The sequence below is a fragment of the Ruditapes philippinarum genome, unplaced genomic scaffold, assembly GCF_026571515.1.
Source record: "Ruditapes philippinarum isolate M1 unplaced genomic scaffold, ASM2657151v2 ctg1495_1_1_1_1, whole genome shotgun sequence".
In the NCBI taxonomy this organism is placed as follows: Eukaryota; Metazoa; Mollusca; class Bivalvia; order Venerida; family Veneridae; genus Ruditapes; species Ruditapes philippinarum.
The window spans coordinates 38,174-56,907 of record NW_026862737.1 but is presented as its reverse complement, the minus strand read 5'-3'; the positions used below and the strand labels follow the sequence as shown (position 1 = coordinate 56,907).

The following is an 18,734-nucleotide window of genomic DNA, read 5'->3' as shown; positions in this document are numbered from 1 at the left end:
AATATTTTATACTTTTATTTATATTTCTTCCAGGACAAAGCAGTCAAGTCAACAGTTTTCAAGATTGTTGGATCGATACCTGCAGGAAACTATATTCAGTTACCAAAGACCAGCACCCAGTCACTCGGCCTCACTGGACGTTATATGTACCTCCTGATTAAACCAATACCAACAAAATATTTTGTGGTTCATATAGATGTAGCTACACAAGACAATCTTGTAGTGAGAATATCATTTTCCAACCTGTTTAAGGAGTTTAAATCCACCTCCACATGGTTACAGTTTCCGTTTGTATGTAAAGCTACTAGAGGGTCAGTGCATGCAGTAACTGCAATGACTGGTAAAGGTGAGTATACTTAAGATAATAATATCTGTCATGTTGTTGATATGTTTTCCATGGAAATTTGCAACTTTTTTCTTACAACAGTGTATGAAATTACAACTTTATTCAAAATCGTGAAATTACGTCATTCTAAGCTTGCCACGTGTATGGCACACAAGACTAATCTGGCACCCCCCAAAACTAACGGAAACGCCAGTTTGCTATGCAAGAAAAGTTTCTGTAGTTTATGAAAGATTTTGTTTATCATATTAAATGACATGTTTTAACATGTATCATGCTATATAAAGTAGCAGATTTTCACATATACATTATAATGGTACAATATTATAACAATCAACAATCTCCAAGCTAGTAAGCATACCCTTATACTGAATTGTTTTTAAATAAAAAAGTAGTTCTATTATTATTCAATATTTAAGTAAAATGCAATTGTCCTAAGTCTTTCCACAGGAACTTGAAATTCTATCAATATCAATGATAATATCAAAAATATACCCCCTATACAGTATAAGTGTTTATTTATACTGTATAGGGGGTATATTTTTGATATTATCATTGATATTGATAGAATTTCAAGTTCCTGTGGTCTTTCTAGCTGTTGGGTGATAATTATTTGGTTTCTGAAAGCTTATATGCTAAGTACTTGATTTTAGGTGTATATGAGCCGCGCCATGACAAAACCAACATAATGGGTTTGTGACCAGCATGGATTCAGACCAGCCTGCACATCCGCGCAGTCTGATCAAGATCCATGCTGTTTGCTATCAGTTTCTCTACTTGTAATAGGGTTTGTAAGCGAACATCATGGATCCTGATCAGACTGCGTGGATGCGCAGGCTGGTCTGGATCCATGCTGGTGGCAAACGCATTACATTGGTTTTGTCGTGACACGGCTCATATGTTTTTATTCATTAAGACATTTTAAATTAAAGATTTATATATCTATCTTACAGAAAACAGTGGTCCAGCTCCTCTGTCCACACGCTGGACAATACTGTGTCTAGACTTTCAGTACATATTGGCCATGTATCTGAACAGGAAGTACTCATATATCAAAGGTGTCCGTCTGTGTGCTAATATGTTAGTCAAAAATATCTTTACCAGTGATATACAATATGAACCAGGTAAAATGTTTGAGATTTGTTATGTTATATTTTAGAAATTTGAACAAGGGACCATGTTTTATTGATGAACATGGTGACTTTTTTGTGCATGATGATGAGTCATTTGCTTTGGTACTAAATATTTGATAGCGAACTACGCCGAGCTAGCTAGCTTGGTGTTATTCAGATATCTACAGTGTATGTTTATATTCTGAATCTTATTGTCTTCTGTCTAATACTTGTTGAACTCTCCAAGTTGTATTGAAAGCCAAATTGGCTGAATTGAAATATGATTATCCACAGTTACGGTAAAAAAAAAACAATTATAATTTAGTGAAGTAGAAAATTCAGGTGACACAGGGTGAGAAAAATAAGCAGTCTAAATGGGACACAAACTCTGCACCATTTGAATAACATTTCACAGCTCTACCCACTGAGCTATCTCACAAATCTTCTTACTTTTCAAGAAATCAGGAATATATTTATGTACATAATTGAATATTTCAGGGTTGACTGTTGAACAGGTGAAAAGATCAGGTGGTCTATCAGGAGTATCACCAATACCAAGGGAGTTAGATTATCCTGTAATGAAGGGAGATAAATGGCACGATCTGTATGACATGATAAAGTTCCCGGCCGAGGCCAGCAATAAACCACATGACACTATAAAATCTACATCATCAGAACCTAGCTGTAAAGGTTAGTTACTGTAACATAGGATCACTTGTAGTATTGATGGGAGACTATAAGAATATTTATACCCAAGAGCCAGATATTCCAGTCTGTAGCTCTGTAGCAATTGCCCGATTTTTATCCTTTTTTTCCTGCAAATGACATGTTAATTAAAGAAATAGGATGAAATAATCACTCTATTAAATTATAGTAGATATGAAAAAACTTAAGCTATGATTCTTTATTGAAACTTTGTTTTTGGTTTTGTTTGATACAAATATTTTCTTGGATTATTTTGCTGCAGTTCTTTTGTAGGCACATATTTACAACATGTATCGTTTGTAATTGAACCAGTTTTAAGCGTTTGTAAGATACATTTTTGAATTTTTAATGCTCCCAAAGGAATGTTACATACAGACAATAATGAAAGAGAATGAAGGTTAAAATTTTGATAAATTTCTCTGTTTTATTATTTGGAAAATGAATTGTGATTTCATTTAAAATAAATATATGTTGGTGTTTTTATGCCACCGCAGCATCTGCGATGCGGTGGCATATAGCGATTCACCTGTGTGTGTGTGTGTGTGTTGGTGTGTGTGTTTGTGTGTGTGTTTGTGTGTGTGTTATATAGATTATATAGTGAACTTAAAAAATCTTCTTGTGAAAAACCACTAGTCCAATTTCAACAAAACTTGGCAGGATTGTTCCTTGGGTGAAGGGCTTCCAAAGTTGTTCAAAGAATTTCATTCCATACAGAAATCTGGTTGCCATGGCAACCAAAAGGAATTATAAGAATAAATTGAAAAAATCTTCTTGTAAAGACCCAATAGGCCTAGAGCTTAGATACTTTGCATAAGACATTGTCTGGTAGACCTTTACCAAGATTGTTCAAATTATAGCCCTTGGGTCAAAATCGGCCCCGCCCCAGGGTCATTGACTTTCACCAGATGTACATATAGCAAAATCTTAAAACAACTTCTTGTAAAGACCTAAAAGGCCTAGACCTTAGATATTTTGCATAAGGCATTGTCTGGTAGACCTCTACCCAGATTGTTCAAATTATAGCCCTGGGGTCAAAATCGGCCCCGCCCCTGGGGTCATTGGTTTTCCTTATATGTATATAGTAAAAACTTATAGTAAAAACTTCAAAAAAATTCTTCTAGCAATTGACAAATGCTACAGGTTAGATATTTTGCATGAAACATTGTGTAGTAAACCTCTAGCAAGATTGTTCAAATTATAGCCCTGGGGTCAAAATTGCCCCCGCCCTGGGGGTCATTGATTATAATAAAAAAAAAAAAAATCTTATTGTCTGAAGGTACAAGGCTTAGAGCTTTAATATTTGTTAAATAATATCATCTAAAGGTCCTCTACAAAAGTTATTCAAATGTTGCCTTTTGTGTCAAAATTAGCCCCGCCCCCGGGGCCATAGGTTTTCCTTATATATATATAGTAAAAACTTTAAAAAATCATCATCTCTCAAAGGCTAGAGTTAAGATTTTTTGCATGAAACATTGTGTAGTGAACCTCTTGCAAGATTGTTCAAATTATAGCCCTGGGGTCAAAATTGGTTCCGCCCCGGGGGTCATTGATTTTCATTATGTACATATAGTGAAAAAATAAAAAAATATTTTTGTCTGAAGGAACAAGGCATAGAGCTTTGATGTTTGATATATAATATAATTTATAGGTCCTCTACCAAAGTTGTTCAAATTTTTCCCCTGGTGTCAAAATTGGCCCTGCCCGGGGGCAGTGATTGTCATTATGTACACATAGTAAAAACGGAAAATAAAACAAATGTTTTCTGAATGGGAGAAAGCTATAGCTTAGATATTTGACTTGACCTGTATCAAAATTGTTTTGAATTAAACCCTTGGGTCAAAATTATGCCTTGCCCAAGGGGACAGTGACCTACTTTCTTGTCCTTTGATGTACAGCAATGACATTTTGACCATGTGCACAGTTTTAGTTGTAAAATTGAACTTTGATATCAGGTGACCTAGATTTTGATGATGTGACCTACTTTCTTGTCCTTTGATGTACAGCTATGAAATTTGAACCATGCGGTGGCATAGCATTTTTCTCAAATGCAATCTTGTTTTAAAATAAGATAATTTCCTTTCTTATTTTAACAGCTGTGAGACCAACATCAAGTGGACCGAAAAGAATCGAGTCAAAGAAGGTAGATGCTAGTAAATGTATGTCAGACCGAGTCTCTATCTTACATAATGTAACAAAGGACTCTTCTAACAAGGTAAACCAGTCTATATATATTTCACAGCCGTTATGTTTAGAATATATGAATGATTGTTATCTTATAAAAATGTCCATTGAAATACAACAGATCATCTATGTAGCGCTTCCATAAAGTTCCAAACTTTGAAAGACAGAGTCTGCAAAATGTCTGACATTGGTAGGTAGAGAAGGAAAAGCACTACATTTTAAGTCACATGCCAAAACCAAGGAGTAATTGACTCTCAAACTTTCATGTAACGGAATACCTGCTATGTCATAATGTTGTCAAATTATGTAATGTTTATGAAGAGAACGGAACAGAACATATCTTTACAAACTCAAGTTACATAATATAACACATGAGTATAAATAATACATGTAGTGTTGAATATTTGTATGTAAGCTGATGAAATGTAGAGATGGTAACATATAAGTGTTTTATGTAAGCAAATAAGCGTTTGTAAATATTAAATACAACTTTAATTTTAGTGTTAAACTGTTAATTGATATTGTTAATCTAAAATGATGATGCTATTTTTAGATGTGAATAATATAAACTCAGGGAGCTTAAAGGTTTATTCTTATCTCTCTCTCTTTTTGATATTTTCAATTTTACTATCATTTTATGTAAATATTTAGTATCATCGTCGACGACCTGTGACATCTGAGCTACCATCTGTTGGTGTAGATGATATTGAGGTAGAGAAGGACAGAGAGGGAGAGATACACGTGTTTGCTCACCCAGACAGTAGTGTTGTCTTACATCAAGATGATAAATACACTGGAGAGGTATATATTAAAGCTCTTGCTTAAATCATTGTCTTTTAGGCATACATTTACACAAGAATTTCTAAAGTTGGTCAGATTTAGACATTGATTGTAGGAATAGATTGATGTGCTTTCGTATGGTCTCTTAGGCATAAATTTATATGAACACAAGAAGTTCAAAAGTTGTCAGGTTTAGATATTGATGGAAGAATAGGTTGGTGTGCTTTCGTAATGTAATACTATTTTCTTATTTGAGACAATAGTTGTGTAATGGAAGCAAAGTAAACTTGTTAGTAGCTGAACATGATTATAGAAAGCAGTCTGAAGCAGATTGATAAAAAAAATTCACATAAATAGTAATGAGTTTCTTTGAATAACTGAACCATTGTTTGTGTATGGGGAGAGTACATTTACCTGTATGTATTTTCTATTGAATTACTATTTTGGATTATATCAAATGTTATGGATACACTTCTTCTATGATACAAATACCTTTTATATTATAGGATGTTCTTAAAAAGAAGTTTGATTGTTTTGTTAATATACATTTGAATATAAAGATATGCGATACCTGTTTTGTTGATATACATTTGAATATAAAGATATACTATACCTGTTTTGTTGATATACATTTAAATATTAAGTTATATAATACCTGTCTATAATGTCATATATTTTCAGAGTCTTGTAGCCAGAATTGATAAACCCACTGATATATTTCCAGTGAAGAAACCATCATACAAGGTAATATGAAATCTCAATTTGAGTTTTTGTTCAGATTTTATTGTTGCTTCCATGGTTACTGGAGTTTTTCTCTAGCTTGGAGTCATGTCATCAGATGACTAAGAATCCAACAATATAAAACTATGTAATATTTATCCATATTGTCAGACCTGTCATTGATTCAAGGCAAGGCATATCAACAATATATTGATATAGGATGACAAATATCAAAGATACACCGATATATCAATAATTACCTAAAATTACTTGTCTGTCATTCACATTTATACCTGTTTAAATGATTTCAGTTGAAAACATTTTTTGTTCAGTGCTTTGTTTATAAAAGCCTTTTGCATGATTTTCATCCAGACCATTTGTTTGTCATCATTACTGTGAAATATTTCCACTATGTAACAACAAGGTGATGTAAGGCATGGACACCTGCTTCTGTAAATGTTTTGGGTGAATTTTCCTAATTTCTAGATATTTATTCAATAAGTCAAAATTATTTATTTTTTTAAATGTGTATTGATAATTGATCGACAGAAAAATATCAATGATACATCGATATTGTTTCTATGGATAACAGCTCTATCAATTGTTAATTGCTTAATTATAATTTATACCTAACTGTATACATTGGACTTCCTTTAGTGATTGAAATATCAAAATCAGCCTAGTGTATTTAGCCAGGATAAATTCATAGTGATGCTATATGCAGATCCTTATTGCAGGTAGCATTCTGAAAGTTAAAATTCTCACTTAAAAGAAACTGCTATGACTGTGAGGTATATCTATTTAGATACTCTACCTTTTAAGATGTGTTTTTATGATAACATGTGTTAATTTTCAGATAATGTCCTTTTCATCTTGCCATTACAATTATTTATCATGTATTTTACAGATACTAGAACCAGATCCAATATTAAGACTGAAGAGGATCATAGGGTTTGGTGGGAGTTCATTTAGAGATGTAAGTTGAACAGAATTGTACTAACTTTACCATATGATCATTGAACAATTGATGTTTTAAACCATTGTGATGAAGCTATAGAGAGGCTGCTTGGGACTACTTTTACCATGAAAGCTGAAAAACATCTTTTTGACAGTTCTATTTAACACAAGAGAACCTCATTGGCCTAGTGGTTAAGGATGATTCCATCCATCCTGCCGCTTACTGTTGTTAGTCTAACCTGCCGCTTTCTGTTGTTAATCTAACCTGCCCCTTGCTGTTGTTAGTCTAACCTGTCCCTTACTGTTGTTAGTCTAACCTGTCTCTTACTGTTGTTAGTCTAACCTGCCCCTTACTGTTGTTAGTCTTTCTTGCCGTCTAACTTGCCCCTTACTGCTGTTAGCCTAACCTGCCCCTTACTGTTGTTAGTCTAACCTGCCCCTTACTGTTGTTAGTCTGACCTGCCCCTTACTGTTGTTAGTCTAACCTGCCCCTTACTGTTGTTAGTCTTACCTGCCCCTTACTTTTATTAGTCTAACCTGCCCCTTACTGTTATTAGTCTAAGCTGCCCCTTACTGTTGCTAGTCTAACCTGCCCCTTACTGTTATTAGTCTAAGCTGCCCCTTACTGTTGTTAGTCTGAATCTGAACAGGGATATTAAGTGCTTTCATCAAGATGTCTTAAATGCATGTTGAAAACTAGAGGGACATGTAAGAACTTTCTTGCCATTGATGCTTCAAAGTCATTGTATGAACTATGCTGTAAGATTAATAGTAGTTAGTCCCCTACCGGTTTAATCGGAGGGGACTTTAGGTTTACCCTCCGTCTGTCTGTCTGTCTGTCCGTCTGTCCGTCTGTCTGTCTGTCTGTCAGTCCGTCAGTCCGTCCGTCCACAAAACTGGATCCCGCGATAACGCAAAAAGTACTGAAAATATTTTTATGAAACTTGATATATGGATAGATGGCAGTATGGAGATTATGCACGTCTTTTTTTTTTCTTCCTATGTTGAAAATTCTGGTTGCTATGGCAACAAATAGTCTGAAAATATGGCAAATTTAACACATAAACTGGATCCAGTGATAACTCAAAAAGTACTGAAAATATTTTTATGAAACTTGAAATATGGGTAGATGGCAGTCTGGAGGTTATGCACATCTTTTTCTTTTCTTCTTATGTTGAAAATTCTGGTTGCTATGGCAACAAATAGCCTGAATTTCAAGATTTCTGATTTAAATTTTTCAGATTTTTCACTATATGTTCTTCATTTCTTAAGGTGTTTACTTCAAACTTTAAATATAAGTTTCTGGTCATTAACCACATCATATGTGACAAGGTTTATAACTCTAGCACAAAAAATATCAGTATTACCTCCCTTGAACTTAGATTTTTTAGGGGAAAAAATGTTGTCTTTTTTTAAATAACTTCTTTATTTCCTAATGTATCTACTTCAAACTTCATATATATGTTTCTTATTATCACTCAACATTTTTTGAGAAGGTTAAATACTCTAGCAAGACTATTTCCAGAATTATGTCCCCTTGAACTTAGATTTTTTTCGAGAAACTGGTATTTTCACTCCAACTTCTTCATTCCTTATAGGATTTACTTTAAAATCACACATCGTAATAATATGACAAGGTTGTATAAACATAATTTCCTTACTAAGCATGGAAACTTAACACATTACTGTGATATAGACAAACTTATTTTATTATGTTTTGTGGTCGATATTTTCAAATACAGACTTCATCCTCAAATTCATTATAAATGGCAATACACAGGAGTGTATGACAATTAAAGAACTTTTTGAGGGACCGGTAGGGGACTACTGTATTGCCCGCAATACTATCAAATGCTTGTTCAGACATGTTCTTGAGGAAAAATTATGAAGTTTATCTAGTATTTACTTTGTACAAAACTATTCCATCCTAGGACATTATTACATACATATGAGTCATAGGCAATATGAAAATCTGAACGTACAATGTATACAGATTTCTATGAAGATATTCTGTGAACAGACAGATTATAAGAACCAGATCATTTTGTTGCCTGCAATGACCTGTCAATTTATCATTTCTGTACTGTTCTAATAACTATAACAATATTTCAGGCATTATGGACAGAAGATGGACATTGTTTAGTATATCCTTGCCATGCTGTTGTTGTAGCCATGAAGATATCCAATGGTCATCAGAGATTCTTTATAGGTCATACCGACAAGGTTAGTATATCACAGGTTTCTATTCACTATAAACCACTAGCTAAATATCACATGTCAGTAAATATATTCTGAGAAGACAAAGTTTAACTTAAACCCATGAAAATCACTTGCATTTGAAAGCTTATTGTGAGGTGTAAATTTGTTTTTTTGGATTTTCATAAAACCTTTATTTTACAATCTATAGGAGAAACACTAAGGATAATCTTGCAATAGAAATGCATATGCTTATTTATGTACCTGTATATTTCATTATTATCCGACAGGTTTCAGCAATTTCAATGACCAGCAACTCTGAGTTATTAGCCAGTGGACAGACAGGTCCACTAAGTGTGGTGAGAATCTGGAAAATGTTGACTGGTGAATGTCTCGCCCTGTGTAAAACACACTCCCACTCATTGTCATGCTTAAGGTAAACTGCCGAACATCATTGTTCTTAATAGTTGTTAGAATATTGTAAATAATTAAGCCATTTTTCTGAAGTTATGTATTCAACAGCTTTTCTGTACAAGTAAAGGCTTGCTGTTTGCAAGATTGTTTCTAAATTTTTCATTGATTAAGCAATAGTGGAAATAACTTAATATTCTTTATAAAATATAAATGGTAAGAGTCAAAGATGTGTTGTGCTTTAGATCAGTTCTTTATCACCTAATGGATAGGCATGTCCAACATCACTCTGTGTTCCAATCCTTCCACAGATTTTAAATTCTTATAAATGAAGCAGCAATGAAGCTAAGTTAAAAGTAAGTTGGTTTTTTTTGGGTATCAGCTTGAGCCCCCCCCCCCCCCCAAAAAAAAAAAATTCTGCATTGAGGCATCTGACATGCTCATTTACACTTGAAGTATGAAAAGATGCAGGTGTCATAAGACTTAGAAACCCAATAAACAATTTGTTTCTGTAAATGTTTATTCAAATATGATAATTATTATGATTTTCCTTTCTTTAAATACTTTATTTTGATAACAGTACACTTGAAAAGGATGTTAATGAAATACATATTTTACTTCTTTTATATGTCCTACATGTATATTTTTTTGTGATTGTTATATATGTACATCTTTACCTGACTTTTCAGTTTTTCACACAAAGGTACTATTTTATGTGGTGTTGGGAAAGACAGCCATGGAAAAAATGTAAGAATATGCATATAATTTATTATTTACAGAAAACATAAGAGCTTATTTACTTGCCTGTTTAGTATTACCAAAGTAGAAAAATAATGAATATTTAAGGGTTATTTCCTTGTTTAAATTTGATACTGCTTAGAAAATTCATCTAAGATCATGCTCCTTTCAATGTTAGTTTTATTATCCACTACTAAGATATTGCATCATTTTCTATCAAATCAATGACATTGGGCAAAGCAACAGCCATTTTCATATTAGAGAAAATAAAAAAGTTGAAAGTTTTGTGTTTCTACCTGGAAAAGATAGGCACAATTTGTCCTGACAACTTGTAAAAACCATTTCAACTATAGTATAATTTAATGCTTCAGAGAGAAATGGTCACTTGTGATACATCTCCCATATTCTTTTTTTTTTTCATAAAAGGTCAGCTATTTTACTCAGCAGTATGTTGTGTTATCAAAATTGTATTATTATTTCTATACCAGATGGTAGTGATATGGAACACCAGTAAAGTTAGCAAAACAAGGGAGGTCACTGTAATGGCCAAGGCACACTCGGATGTTGATATCTGCAGGATGAGAGTGGCAGCATTTGATGATACTAGGTAATGTATACAGACTCTCCTCTTCAGGCCCTCGGTAAGCTAAGTGTTAAGAGACTTGGGCCTCCCGTCACTCAGATTGAAAAGATTCAGGAGAGCCTGTAAGATTTCTTGTCGGTGGTTCTACTCATATGCTTCATTGTTCCTGAAATGGGGTACATAGGGTCACCTGAAGTCTGCCTTCACCAGTAGCGGAAAACTTTCAAGTCAATCATATGACAGTGCTGGTGTTATTCAAAACAAGACAAAACAAGTGTACATTTTGAGTTTATGGATGCTTCTTAATCTAAATAAAACAAAACAATTTCAAAATGGTTTTTGTTATGCAGTCATGATTTCTTATTTATGTAACTAGGGACAATTGATCCTTCACTATCTGTTTTGTGGTCCTTTTGTAATATTTATAATAAAAAGTAATACTTTAAGCATCTGCTGGCATATTATTATTTCATTTTGAAGTATTTTAGCAGGCTGATATGTATGTTTTATCAGTTACAATATGTATAATTAAGAAATTCATATGACCAATTTAAATTTATTTTTTTGTAGAATGGTATCATGTGGGCGTGACAATATACGGTTATGGAGAGTGAAGGAGGGGTCATTAAGGTCAGCACCTGTCAATCTAGGAGAGTACCACAATATGGAGTTAACTGATGTGGCATTTGAAGCTGGGTACCATACAAACAAAGATCCTGCTGACAGGATTGTGTATGTATAAATATATCTATAACTATAAACTAGGATAAGCATTATAACTTTAAAAAATGAGTCCACGAAAAAGAATATACGTCAATATTTTCCATATTGTAGAATTTTATTATAAAACTTCAGGAATTTCAGGTATAAAGCCTGCATTTAAAAAAAGACCAGGTCCCGAGGTTTTAAACATTTTGAGATCGGTCTGCCAGCTCAGAAACGAGATCCCTGGCTCAACGTTGATTAATTTTCAAACTTTCATCTGGAATTAAAGAATTATAATACTAGACTGGTATTATGATAATTGGAACTTGATTGATATTGAACATGTTAGTAATATACGAGACTGTAAATTATATCACTTCAGTTATAGTCACTCAATATTTCAAGTTTCAACCAGAATTTCTAGTTTCAACCAGAATTTCTAGTTTCAACCAGAGGGAAGTTAGTCTTTAAATAATAGTTTCAACCAGAGGGTAGTTAATCTTAAAGACAAAAATAAAACAAAAGCAAAAAATACCAAAACAAAGCAATGAATATTAAATCAGTAATTTTGCTGGAATAAAATATATTATTAATTTATGTTACAGGTATGCCTGCAGCAGATCTGGTCATATATTTGAGATAGACATTAAGAAAGTTTGTGTACAACATGTAAGAAGACTGTTACCAAATGAGGCAAGATCAGACAAAGATAAACAGACATTTAGATCAGGTATGTTCAATGTTGAAATAGAGTTAAACACTGCTCTGTCATAACATAGCTAGGTCTATGCACCTTTGAGTCCAAGTCCTAGACTTCACTCATGATTTTCTGCAATGATTTTTATCACTATATGTTACGCTATGCTATAAGTGCCAGACTACTGTTTACACACACTATGTTTAGAAACATAGTAAAATAAAAAAACTATTCCTAATATAGGATAAAGACACACTGGTTTGTTAATTACCTTCTAGTATGTAATTGAAATACTGACAAATAGTAATTAATCCATACTGGAGAATTGTATATTGCTTCCTTTGTTCTACTTGCCCCTTAACAGTGCGAGTTGGATTTAAAAAAAGAAGAGTAATAATTTGTAAGTAAGTTATCTAGTTAGGTTGAGGAATATGAGAAGTTCAATAAAAATGCCCCAGCATTGACTAATGAATATAAGTGGGTTAATTTATCATTTTTCCACTAGTAAAACTGTAAAATTGCTATATGAATATGCATGTGTCATTTTGACAAAAACAAAAACAACTATGTTAAAGAAAGAAGTTATTGTGTGAACTGACCTAAAAAACATGCTAGTTTCAAAGTGTTATATACAGTAACAGATAAGATCTAAATGCATTATCTTCTTTGTGACTTATGAATGTAATAGATAAGAACTACATGTATTATCAGGTCCAGGTATTGCCATCAACTGTATGTCAATCAATGAGACATTCTGTGTAACGGGATCTGATGACGGCTTTATGAGACTGTGGCCTCTAGATTTTGCCCATGTATACCTAGAGGCGGAGCACGAGGGATCAGTCACTGCTGTAGATTTCTCCTCTGATGGTTTGAAGATTCTGGCTGGTACTGCACAGGTTTGTAGATGTTTGTGAAAGGACATGTTGCAAATAAATAATTGTGACAGTTTATATCAATACAAAAAGTACTGAACAAAATTTAATTAAAAGTAAATATTTGTTTTTGAAAAAAAAGTTTACCCAGTTACATGCTTAACTGCATGACTTTTTCCCCCACTTTTGTTGATACTGATACCTTTCCTAAAATCCTAAATCCTTGAATTTTTTGTTGAGTTCATTTCAGGTAGTTATATAGACACATAGGGAAGAATTGTATATCCTAATAATAGAACTACATGTGTAATGTACAAGTAAATGTTTGAAGATTATATTGATTAACATATTTTTATTTCATTAATAATTACACTATAGTAGTAGAAATTTATTATTGGTATTTTAGGGAAATCTAGGAATGTTAGATATAACATCTCGTGGATATACAACATTAATGCGTTCACATACAGGTAGTATACGGAGTGTAGCTGTAGATCCCTACAGGAAACATATTGCTACAGTGTCCGAGGACAACACAATCAGAGTGTGGGATTCTGAATCTTTACAACAGGTATGTTTCCAAGTCAACTTGTTCAGTTTACACCACATAGTTGAAGACCCCTTCAGGGATATAGTGGTAGTATTTGTCGAAAATACAAGGAAAAAATGGCTGAGAGGTTAATGGTTCCAAGTTCAAAATACTTTCCTCTCACTGCTGTTGGTTTGAATCCTGTCAGGGACTTTTGGACTTCTTTCACAATAGGAAGATGTCCAGCGAGCTTACTTATGTTTGGTTGATGGTTCTACTCCAGTGCCTGCTTGTGCCTGAATAATGTATGAAGGAGCATTTGAGGTCTTCCTCCACCAGTGAAGCTGGAAAATTCCTCATATGACTTTTAGAGTAAAGGTGTGAACATATAACAAATAATACAATGAAAATATGAGCTTCTGAATTTTTCCAATTGGTAGGGAGGGATATAGCATTTGAGCCGCGCCATGACAATACCAACATAATGGGTTTTGCGACCAGCATGGATCCAGACCAGCCTGCGCATCAGTGCAGTCTGATCAGGATCCATCCATCAGACTGCGTGGATGCGCATGCTGGTCTGAATCCATGCTGGTCGCAAACCCATTATGTTGGTTTTGTCGTGACACGGCTCATTTCATTTACCTTTACTTTATCCATGTTCAGCAAGTTTTTTTTGTGGAACAGAAATTTTTAGATGTAATTAATCAACTAATGAAGTATTTTCATTGCAGTATGAATGTTTGAACTTTTTAAACTTTATTCTGACATCTGTATATTTTTGTTTTATATTTGCAATGATTTTTATTTCAGTTGTATGACTTCAGTGCACCGAATGAATGTCCATGTACCATCAGTTATCACCCGTCACGGCAGATATTCGCATGTGGGTTTGAAAGTGGAGTTGTACGAGTGTTTAATGTTCAGACAACCAGCCTGCTAGCAGAACACAAGTATGAATATTTAGTTTTGTTAATTTGTATGTCTTATATAATAGTGATACAATGATACATGTGTTAGTAAAATGTAAAATGGATTTCTTCATAAATAGTCAAGAAATCATGGTTGTGAAAATTAGATTGAAGCCAGACTTTAAATTATAAGAATGTTATCTTAAGCTAAAGTTACCAAAAATTATGAATAATATGAAAATCAAGTTATTGAGATTTCATTGTATGTTTTTGTTTTACATGTTTATTAAAATATTTACAGACAACATCGGGGCAAGGTAACTGGTCTCTCATTTAATCCTAACGGTGACTTCCTGTATAGTTCATGCTCACTGGGCTCACTAGCCATGTATGATGCCACATCGGAAGGTTATCCGTTGTTACGTCTCCTTGGTAACACAGTTGCTAGGGGAGAAAGATATTGTCCTGACGCCCTGGCTGTAAGTCCTGATGGACGTCGTGTGGCATTTATAGGACCGTCAGAATACACAGTGACCATTGTAGACTCTAAATCATTAGATGAGGTGAGTAGACTCTCTGATAGTAACAATGAATAACAAACAGTTTTATTGTGTTTTTTTAAGGATTTAAATGTGAATTTATTAAAGTTTGTGGGCATTAGATTCTTGGTTTTGCCAAAAGTACATTTTTGTGGGTTCTAAAATTTGTAGATTCTTTGTTTTTTCCAAAACAGTAAAATGCAAATAGTGCAATGCAAAATAATCTTATAGACATTTTAATAAAGAACATTTTAATAAAGAACTATTGCTACAATTATTCTATATTTCTGGATCAATTTGAAATGCTATATGAATTATTCCTGTACATTTAGACAATGAGGATAGATGTATCTAGTATAGGACAGGGAGGTAAATCTCGGATAGACACGGCAGCGAAGATATACTATTCACCCATCAAAGTCAGCCATCTTCTGGTTGTTACAGGAAACAATAAACTACTCAAGTTTGAGGCCAAAACTGGCAGGATTCTGTCCGAGGTATGAAACATATGTGTTTGGTTATCTATATATAAATCAGAAGAAAAAAAACATACTACTGAAGCCAATTTTCAGAAAGTAAGGTGTGGTATTGTTAAACTGGAGCGTGCCTTGTATCTCAATAAAAGAAATACCAGGTCAACCCAGAATACAGCTGTCTTTGTGACTATGTTTATAGTTTATTCTCAAGGAATACATAGCAAGATTACTTCACAAAATGAGAAAAAATGGCAAATATAAATATTCCTAAAACAAAACAGTTGGTTTGTGTTCAAAGAATATATTATTCATTTCTTTTGCCTTAGAGATGATTAAAATTCTATATGATATGTAATTCAGTAATACTGTACAAAACATTATTCAGTAATACTGTTGGGTTTTAGGTCACATCGACACAGTATAGGTCATATCGCGACGTTCCAGCTTTACTGGTGGAGGAAGACCTTAGGTGCCCTCCCATGCATTATTTCAGGCACGAACAAGTAATACTGTACAAAACGATCTATGTAATAAGGTTCTAGGTGTAAGGTTATATTATTTTTTGTATTTATATGTATTACTAGGTGGACCATATACACAAGAATGGTTGTTCCTCTATAGCTCTAACAGATAATGGTAATTATCTAGCAACAGGAGGTGACAAGGTGATCAAAGTATGGGATTATAATATGAGATTAGATATTAATTTTCAGGTAAAAAATCTTATCATGTTTAATGTATATCTAATAATTTATAACATTGATAATGAAATTGTCAGCAAAGGGAGGGAATCATGATAAGGACAGTTTATTACATCAATTAATTTTAGAAATATATTCTATTTTTGATATGATGATAGAAATAATGTATGTTTTCACAACACATGAAGAGAAATAAACTGCAGTTTTTGTCTGTGGTATATTCAAAAGGCCTCATGATAAATGTTTTTTCTTTGTTGTTCCCGAAACGGACCAAATTCTTAAGTGTGAAGCTATTGGGTTGGCTTTTGGAAAGGTAATGTTTTAACCAGGTGCCTGATTGTGTCCCAAAAAATGTTTGGATAAAATTGAATTTCTTTCTGTCACTTCTTAAAACAAAATAAATAAGAAAGACTGTACCAGTAATAAACCTTAGTAATCCGTCATTCTTTCACTGTGTTTGGCAGTTAATTGTTTGAATTTATTGCAGGTATTTATTGGTCATTCAGAGAATGTGTCAAGGATTATATTTACACCAGACAGTAAGAACTTGTTAAGTGTTGGAGAAGCTCTGTATTTGTGGGACTTCCTGGCCTATAGACCTTCTTCACCCTCCGAGTAAGTTTATATTGATATAAGGGAAACTTTTAGATTATGATGTAACACAGGAGAAATAGAAACTGCAATTTATTACACCTAAATAGTATGATATCCAATGTTGTTCCTTGTACCTATAAGATAAACTTGTCTGTGACTGTCACTATCATCTTTTTGAAACATCACTACTGTATTGTATTATGAAGCTTGTACATATAAAAGTGCTGTCAGATGATGCATGGTTCTTCATAGGTTGCTTGCATGAAAAAATACACAAAACGACACCTTAGGTGAATGCTGGCCAAATAACAATAATATAAGTATAAAAGAAATTCAACCAAAATGATACTTAGGATTAATTATTAAATTGTCAGAGAGCAACATGTAATCGTTCTACAGTAATATTCACATATAACAAATATACTGCTTATAACGATGCTGTTTCCACGATCTAAACTCTTATTTTCTAAATGGTTGCCTATTGGATATAACAAATTTGGTGGTCCCTTGAATATCATAATCAGAAAAATTTACTGAATTTACAAAGGCATGGCTGAAATGTTTATAGATTTTAAATAATGTGATTAATATTTTTTCAATTTTCATGTTAAAAAAAAGTGTCTGAAGGGACGTATGAACCCTCGTTTAGCTTTAACCTCAGGGCTATCTGTTGTATAATGAGCCATGTTATAGATAAAAGAAACATGCATGATGAAAAATTTCATAAATTTATTGTTAATATTTCAGGGGACGTGAATATAGAGAAAAAGACTATCTCACTGGACACACAGACAAACCCACTGCAGTTTCATTTAGAAGTAACCCTAGCACTCGTAGCCCTAGCCGAGACAGTCTGGGAGAGTCCTTCCTTGACATGCCACGCCGTACACCACCTAGGCCTGCAAGAGAAGACTCTCCTGGTAGAATAGGAGATCTTAGCTCTATCAGAAAATTTCCGTTCGATGGTAAGATGACTGTGATAAATGATACATGTGATTTATATGTACATAAGGTGATCATAGTCCCATTAATTTGGCAGTTTTACATAAAAATCAGCAATTTTAAGAATACTTAATTGGTTAAACCATAAATAGCTAAATTGGCTCAAATTTATGAGTAGTCTGATGCCAAATAAAGGAAAAGACTATATTTTCTGATATTTTCTGTGTTAAACCTTATATAGTAATTGATGAATAGTAATTGTTGTTTACTTACATAAAGAAATGAGTAAGAGATAGAAAACATGTAACTTATTGCATAAAACCTTTCTTCTGTTATCTGGGCGCTGATGCCTCTTGAGTCGAATAGCTTTCCATAGCTCAAAAAATTGTTGCTGATTAAGTAATAAGTAAAATGTAATAGGTATAGTGACATTTAATTGATGTCCAGTTAATGGTATACAATAATTTATCCATAGAAATTTGTGTAAAATATTTTACAAAATTTATAGACAAAACAATCGAAGATCAATTAAATGTTTTTATTCACATCATAAGAGGTACTGTCATAAAAATCTGTAATCTGGTTCTGTAACAGCATATATATTAGGAATGTAGAAGGAAGTGTAACTTTATATTTCTAGATGATTTAGAGTCAGTAAGTTCAGAGAAGGAACCTGTGTTGGCAAGAGCACCTAGACTTGAAGATAGAGTTACCCACAACCATTCTGATGATGATGAATTAGAACCAGTATGTTTTAATTTGTTTCCCCTTTCCATTTAATTGTAGCAATATCCCTTGTTTATCATTAACCATAATAGAAGTTCTTTATGAAATGTTTGACATGATTATGTTATATGAGTTGTCATTAAAAGTCAGGAAGCCTAAAATGTGTTTCATGCTAATCTGAAAATTTCCAATGTTCCAGGTAGTAAAATAATTGTCATGTTTACACATACAGTGATATTAGTTAGCCTAACTTTAGTAAGGCAGAAACCTTTAAATTGGTCAAAATATGAAAAAAAACCTACCCCATTTCTTT

At 33.3% G+C, this 18,734-nt stretch overlaps 1 protein-coding gene across 1 annotated transcript in view; it reads left to right on the top strand.

Annotated features, from left to right (window-relative positions):
• The window catches only part of LOC132720039 (WD repeat-containing protein 90-like), a 34,335-nt gene that overhangs the window by 1,662 nt on the left and 13,939 nt on the right, over nt 1-18,734 (top strand). Inside the window, exons 3-24 of the mRNA XM_060704025.1 lie at nt 34-346; nt 1,297-1,467; nt 1,954-2,145; nt 4,254-4,372; nt 4,993-5,142; nt 5,803-5,865; nt 6,749-6,817; nt 8,911-9,021; nt 9,285-9,430; nt 10,095-10,152; nt 10,632-10,750; nt 11,297-11,458; nt 12,037-12,161; nt 12,840-13,027; nt 13,410-13,574; nt 14,346-14,485; nt 14,745-15,006; nt 15,315-15,479; nt 16,043-16,171; nt 16,647-16,774; nt 17,501-17,718; nt 18,336-18,442. Coding sequence (XP_060560008.1) covers nt 34-346; nt 1,297-1,467; nt 1,954-2,145; nt 4,254-4,372; nt 4,993-5,142; nt 5,803-5,865; nt 6,749-6,817; nt 8,911-9,021; nt 9,285-9,430; nt 10,095-10,152; nt 10,632-10,750; nt 11,297-11,458; nt 12,037-12,161; nt 12,840-13,027; nt 13,410-13,574; nt 14,346-14,485; nt 14,745-15,006; nt 15,315-15,479; nt 16,043-16,171; nt 16,647-16,774; nt 17,501-17,718; nt 18,336-18,442 — 3,300 coding nt within the window. The remainder of the gene's footprint in view (nt 1-33; nt 347-1,296; nt 1,468-1,953; nt 2,146-4,253; nt 4,373-4,992; nt 5,143-5,802; nt 5,866-6,748; nt 6,818-8,910; nt 9,022-9,284; nt 9,431-10,094; nt 10,153-10,631; nt 10,751-11,296; nt 11,459-12,036; nt 12,162-12,839; nt 13,028-13,409; nt 13,575-14,345; nt 14,486-14,744; nt 15,007-15,314; nt 15,480-16,042; nt 16,172-16,646; nt 16,775-17,500; nt 17,719-18,335; nt 18,443-18,734) is intronic.